Source organism: Prosopis cineraria, unplaced genomic scaffold (assembly GCF_029017545.1).
Source record: "Prosopis cineraria cultivar Desert tree isolate PC_DT_omini unplaced genomic scaffold, ASM2901754v1 PC1133, whole genome shotgun sequence".
NCBI lineage: Eukaryota > Viridiplantae > Streptophyta > Magnoliopsida > Fabales > Fabaceae > Prosopis > Prosopis cineraria.
In genome coordinates, this window is record NW_026556458.1 from 19,410 (window position 1) to 26,174 (window position 6,765).

The 6,765-nt window shown below is 38.8% G+C and overlaps 2 protein-coding genes across 7 annotated transcripts; both read right to left on the reverse strand.

Moving 5' to 3' along the window:
• On the reverse strand, positions 1–2,847 carry LOC129299357 (uncharacterized). Of its 5 annotated transcripts, none has more exons than XM_054937820.1 (6): positions 2,630–2,847; positions 2,218–2,323; positions 1,979–2,137; positions 1,460–1,582; positions 1,165–1,308; positions 1–716 (listed from the first exon to the last, which is right to left on the reverse strand). In XM_054937820.1, the coding sequence occupies exons 1-6, from the start codon at positions 2,797–2,799 to the stop codon at positions 276–278; spliced, it is 1,143 nt and encodes a 380-aa protein (XP_054793795.1). In that variant the 5' UTR covers positions 2,800–2,847; the 3' UTR covers positions 1–275. The 5 variants fall into 5 exon arrangements, with proteins under 5 accessions (XP_054793795.1, XP_054793791.1, XP_054793792.1 ...); XM_054937816.1 differs by having other exon boundaries at positions 2,218–2,357; positions 2,630–2,769; XM_054937817.1 differs by having other exon boundaries at positions 2,218–2,366; positions 2,630–2,765.
• Positions 2,848–3,305: 458 nt separating this feature from the next.
• LOC129299360 (probable nucleoredoxin 1) lies at positions 3,306–6,547 on the reverse strand. Of its 2 annotated transcripts, none has more exons than XM_054937825.1 (5): positions 6,278–6,547; positions 5,870–6,123; positions 5,134–5,613; positions 4,456–4,935; positions 3,306–4,067 (listed from the first exon to the last, which is right to left on the reverse strand). In XM_054937825.1, exons 2-5 carry the CDS (start codon positions 5,957–5,959, stop codon positions 3,426–3,428), a joined length of 1,692 nt encoding a protein of 563 aa, XP_054793800.1. In that variant the 5' UTR covers positions 5,960–6,123; positions 6,278–6,547; the 3' UTR covers positions 3,306–3,425. The 2 variants fall into 2 exon arrangements, with proteins under 2 accessions (XP_054793800.1, XP_054793798.1); XM_054937823.1 differs by having other exon boundaries at positions 3,307–4,067; positions 5,870–6,038.
• Between the last annotated feature and the right edge of the window lie 218 nt (positions 6,548–6,765).

Genomic DNA, 6,765 nt, shown 5'->3' on the forward strand with positions numbered 1-6,765 from the left:
CAACAGAAAATGAGATGAAATTAATGACCAATTTTTCATAAATTGATCAGCGTTATAAAGGTTAACAGCATGTAATAAGATGCACAAAGTAGCATATCTCCTAATATAAACGGCTCATCACTAAATCTTGACAGTGACATCAGATATCAGTGGCCAATTATATGGCATGAAATACTATGCAGCAATTTAGACCTTTTACTTTACAATACTTGGCAACACTCTCACAAACTCATTGCTGCTTTCAGAGAACAATACTTGGCATTTTAAACAAGTAATCAGCTGGTAGGATGAAGTCTTCTCCGATTCTTCTTTGCAGTTTTTCGACGCAAAAGCCATCGTTCTTTTATGTCACTTGAGTCATCTTGGTTTTCATTGGATGCTTCCCCAAGCTCTCCCTTAGACATTCCAGCTTCAAATCCCTCTCTGATTCTGGCAGCTTCGGCACGTAGGTCGTTTATAAGCATCTCAGTCGTCCGGGTGGTAATTCCCCTCAAATACCAGGATATGGGAGGGGGTGGGACAATGGTTGGCTCAAGTATTTGTTGCAGGCTCACTCTAGACCCTATTCTTCCCTTGCCTCTGGTACATACATTGTATTCTTCCTTTGTCTTTGGTTTAAAAGGATAACAAATATTTTCATCAACAAATAGAGGTTCTACCCTCCAGCAACCCTCAAATTTTTTCATGAATCCAGTCTTAACTTGCTTGAACTTCATCTGGCATACAAATACATAAATCAGTCAAAACACAGTTCTCTGATTCCACGGAGAGCAGAATTGCGAGTAACTTTACTCACAACATATCACTGTAATCAATGCGTGCTTATGGATGTGTCCTTTTACAAATCTAATGCTAGACATGCGTTCTCAAACTTGGGATGATTAAATATATCATATATCTAAGTAAATTAAAAAAATATATTCTCTTCCATTCCAAAGATCAGTTTACTAGAAACCAAAAGGCTATCACAAAATCCCTGAAGATTTGGTACCAATTTCTACCAAGAAAAATGAGGGCAAGTTTGAATTGAACCAAATTAACATTAATGCCTGAGAAGATGATTTTCAGTTTAAAGGAAAATCATGAAAAGATATTTGTATGCCTTATTTAATTAATCAACAACTATGGATGTAATTATTATCCAACGAGATAACAAGCCCTTACAGAGTGGTCTTCTCTATTTTGATCTACCAAAACATGAACAGATATAGTTCCTGACCACCAAAGAAATCTCCATATCGCTGCTTGGTCGAGTTCAACCACTTGCCTTTGGCCCTCATCAACCAATACTTTTCTGGATATTACTTCCTGACCAAGAAATACGTTGTCAAACTGAATTGTGGAACTCAATTAGAAGACGGAGTGTTTCTACCAATTCAGTCTTCAAAGGACATGAAAGCACCTCCTAAAAAGGTTGTGATGAAACAATGAACAATATAATTAATTATTAGTTACCTACCTTAATATTTTTGAAAACTCTTCTATTGTCAGGATCAATCACTATATTGTATACTGCATCAGGCGGCAGGCCAACATTGACTTCTACATTCAGGTTGCAAAGAGAACCTCTTGGTACAGTCACCTGCCAAAAAGAACATCGTGCTACATACATTCTATACCTCCATATGAACATAGATACATAGTTATCACCCCAAAAAAAAAAAAAAAGGTCAATTCTTTAGATATAAAACATGAGACAGGTTGCAGTTTACATGAACAAAGATGTCAGCATTCTGGCCAAGAATATCTAAAATAGTGTCTACTGATGCAGTTCTTCCACCATTAATAGAAAATTATTTAAGTCTCCATCAAATTTCATGGGCAAACAAGTCATCTACCTTGAAGGTTTCTAATGGCATAATAAAAATTAAAAAAGCAATCAAAATAGAAATTGATGCAACTTTTCGCCTCAAATATATATGTATATATTTCTTATCAAGCCAAGTTTCAGTTTAGGAAAGTGACCTTCATATATCACCTTTATTTTAGAAGGATTATCAACCCAAGAAGGATTTTGTCTCCACGCTCGCAGTTGCTCATCTAATTCAGCTTCATAGCCATTAACTGACCCACTCTCTTTCCTCTGGACAGAGCTCACCCAATTGACATCTTTTTTGGCTAATTTACTGAGCTGTGACTGTAATCAGAAAAGATAACAATCAAAACTCACATCAAGGTTCCAAGTATCTTTTGAAGCGTCAGAAAAAGGTAGCTAACCTTGAGAGTATTTTGAAACTTGTGGGGAAGCTGCAAAAGAAATGTGGAAATTGCAGGATTTAGAGCCCTGGGAGATCTATCTTCCCCGTTCTTGTTGACATTTAAGCTGGATTTGGTCATTTCCGACTCACCCATCAAAACTGCAAATGCTTAAAAAGAGTGAAACAAATTCATATAAAACACGAAATTTCTATTCTCTCTTAACAAATAACGTCTCTAAGCCACTCGAGCACAAATTAAAGGCATTCAATTCAACCAAAAAGTTAGAGCAAGCAAAATTGACCAAAGGGGTTTCCCAGGGCGTTTGAGATTGATAAGGGCTACAAAGAACAAAGGTAAACCTACAGTTGAATGAAGAACTGTGAAATTGAACAAAGATAAAGTCGAGAAATGAGATTGAGAGTTGAATTACCGAGAGGATAAAGTTGAATCCCACGGAATGTTAATATTGTACCGAGCAAATCCAAGGCCTCCACTTGTGATTTGGGAATGGAAAAGTAATCTTTTCAGTTTGGAGTTATATGATCTCAGCATCCCAGAGAGCGTGGAGGTAGAGAAGTAAGAACAGCACGTGGAGCTCATTCTCAATTTGTTCTCTCGAAGACGTACAAGGCTCGGCCGCCACAGTCCACAAGACTTTTCTCACGTTATGATCGTAAGAAGGAAAATTGATAATTTCTAATTTTCTATGCATTGAATTGAATTTAAGAAAACCGTATTAAAATTTAATAAAGAGGGTCTACAGATAAGAGAGACCAGGGAACAAAACTATACGAGTGTATTTTAAATAGATAATAAATCATACCACATTAAGAATTTCATCTCAAAAAATAATTATTTTTCCCCTGGGAACCTAGGGATGCTGTACTTTACACGCTAAGGCCTCGACATTTTCTCTCTCTAATTATTCATTCTTGCAAAACCCCCCCTCTCATTTTGATGACAGGAATATACAACTCATGATTCTTCACATTATATTATGTTGATATTCAACAAAAAGGTTAAATTTTATAGTTTGACATTCAGTATACCTAAGTTTTATCTCCTCAGCAGAAAGAATAATGCTATCCATAATGCATAACGAAACACATTAAAAAAAAAATACTATTAAAGCCCATCATTTTGTCATACATAGTATATACACATTTTACAATACACCCAATTAAAAAGTCCTTCACACAAACTTCAATGGAACAACAGTATTCACATCAGGCTTTAAAGCAGGCTTCTCCATTACAAACCCACCCTTCTCCGCTGGTACCTTCTTCACATTTCTCTGCCTTCAATACACATTTTGGATGGAGATCGAAGTCACATCCATCACAACAGTATGTCCATGTGTGACCCTCTTCCCCACAACCATCACAGTTATAAATCTTGCAGCGACTCAACACAAGCTCATGCTCATGAGACCAGTGCGTCACCTTCTCAGGCCAACCCTTAGCGATCTCTTCAGATGCTGCCTCAAGTTCTTTCACCCTTTCCTCAGTGAAAGGATAAGCTTCGGCGCCATAAAGCAAGACGGGATCTCTGGCTTCTTTTGTGATGGTTTGGCCACTGGGTCCGATGGCAACCAGCATGGGGATGCCATACATCTTGAACTGGCGACTCAGTAATGACTTCCTTGTGTCATTAAAGGGAAGAGCCAGCCATGGCATTCTGGCAAAGAAGTTGTCGAACGAGGCCTGGTCCCTATCACTGGATATGAACACGACTTCGAGTGCCTTGTGCTTAGCCTTGATTTTGTGGTATGCTTTGATAAGCTTTGGAAGAAATGCACGGCACGGTATGCACCAGTGAGCTGAGAAGTATAGGAGGACTGTCTTCCTCATTAAATCTGACACTGGAATCTGAAAAATAGAAATCAACTGTCATTATCCCAGAATGGGCCTGAAAAAAGGACAAGTAGCAGAAATGTAGCACGGTTCAGATGACACTCCAGTGTCAAATAGTATTTAAGATTTTCTTGAAATGGCAAATCACTAAAAAGCTGTCATACAAAACAGATAAGTAATCTTTTATTAAAAAGTAAACTAAAACTTCAAAGATGTCACATTCTCAAGGTACTTCTATCTTCTGGTAACACCAACACGTACATGTATCTTGCATGCATCTTAAATGCCTTTTGATTTTGACATCCAAGACATGAGGATGAAGAAGACCATTTGCAAGATATTGGAAGATATCTAACAAGCAATGGACAAAAACCATAAGGTTCAATTGTTTCAAGAATCATACCTTAACTCCATCTGTCCCTATGACAAAATCTAGATCTCCAGAGACCAGAATAGACTCAAGGGTCTGAGCTGCCTCTTTGGCCTTCTCTACCTCAGCAAGCTCTAGAAACTTCTCAGGAGTAAAAGGGTATGCAGCATCGCCGTGCTCTTCAATGGCCTCCACCACATTGGAATGAAGGGTTTTTCCATCTGGCCCAATAATAACCAGAGCGGGCAAGGTCGATAGTGGAAAGTAGCGAGCAAGCTTCTCGCAGCTCTTATCCTTGAATGGCAATGCCAACCAAGGAAGACCCTTCAGTCCTTGTTTGAAAGAGTCCTCATTATCTCCAATGGATATCAACACAATCTCAAAGTCCTCACCCTTTGCTTTCAGCTTCTCATAAACCTCCACAAGCTGTGGGGTAAATTTAGCGGATGCTTTGTATGAAAAAGATGAAAAATACAAACCCACTGTCCTCCCCTCAAGTTTAGACAAAGGTACCTGCAAGTAGATGGAAGGTGAAATTCAAACTTCGCCTAAAACTTTAATTTATGAAATGTAAATAAGAATTGCCTGGCTCAGCCCCAACAAGCTTGGAGCCTTTTGAGGATCAGACCAGCCATATCTGACACTTAATGAAGGAAAGGACACACTTGTTCAGTTCCATCTCACGCAGAGAGTATGGTTACAGAAACTTACTTCCTTCCCATCAGAAGATATAATGAAGTCACGTGACTTGCACGACAAAAGAGATCTCAAGGACTGGTTCCTCCTGTCTTCCTCTTCTTGGTCTTTTAACTCTTTGATCCTTTCTGATGTGAAAGGGTATTCTTCAACTCCATACTCACGAACAACCTCAACTCCATTTTCAGTGGAGACTTTCCCATTCTCCTCGAGCATTACAAGGTGGGGGATCCCCCGCACCTTGAACAATTCATCGAGGTGATTGTGTGCGTTGGAATCAGAAAATGGGATGGCAAGCCATGGCATCTTGGAAAAGTAACCTCTGAAAGCATCTTCATCTTCATCAGCTGACACAAAGATTATCTCAAAGTCAGCTTTAGGAGAGAGTTCGTTGTACAACTCCACCAAAGTAGGGGTGAATTGTCGGCAGGGACTGCACCAAGAAGCTGAAAAATATAAACCAAGCTTCTTCCCCCTCAAGCTCTCAATTTTAACCTGAAAATGTTCACAGCACAGACAAAGGCCTCCTCAATTTTCCATGCATACAAGTATAATCATTTGTTACCTATGAGCTATAATTGTCAATGAAATAGTGTATCTAATGGTAGAGTTTTCACTCAAAAAAATCATTTCACAGCCACACACCCCCCCTCCACAAAAAAAAAAAAAAAATCCCAGCCTGGGATAATTTTCCGAGAAAATAAAAGCAGCAATCGCGTCGCTTGATTAAATGTAAGAACCAAATAAGCACCTGATCGTCATTGTTCCGAATGAGATAGTCCCTCTCAGAAGAAGAAAGGATAGATTGAATATCGTGGGCGACATTATCAGCACCAGCCATTTTCGTCACGGCGTAACCTCGGACCTTACAGCACCGAAGTGAAAGTAGCTTCGGACGAGGTGGTTCGCGCTCCAAGCCACTTAAAGGGGAAAATGAAAAGTTAATATGACAAGATTCTTCGTTTCTCCAATCACAATCCAAGCCACTTCCATATCTCAAGAAAGCTTCAAGGTTTACATCATCCTCAGTTTCATTAATCAACTAAAAACCCCTAATTTGTTAACAAGATTCAGCTTAGAAATAGAAGGGGAAATGTCAGACTATGGCTTCAACTAATCATAGAGACGCGACCCAGGATATAAAATTAAAATAAAATACCTTTTAAAGAAGATACATTTCCTTCAACGTTAAGTCAACCATCCATCGAAACCTTCCTTGTTCAGGCGTCCAGCGGTAGAAATGAAAGAGAGGAGTCCTACCCCACACACACAACACATATAACGGCTTACAGCGGGGAGGAAGAAGAGAGGAAGTGAAGCTCGGACACAGACACTACGGCCTACGGCATACAATGTACATCAAAACAGGACTAAGAAGTAGCGTTTGGGCTGGCATGACCACTTTTTGCGCCTTTTCTTTAATCGCGCCGCTGCGATTGCCTGATTAAGGAGAAGAGACGCGAGGCCGGAAAGCGCTTTTTAAAAAAAAAAAATCAGAAAAAAGTAAAAATAATCATCAAAGTTTTAGAGAGAATTTTACTTAAGTACCATAATAGCTATTTAATTACAAGTGGGTCTAAAAAAATTTTAAAATTTTAATTTAGTTTAGTGAAGAAAAGTCAAAAAAATTTTAATGGTGAAAAAACT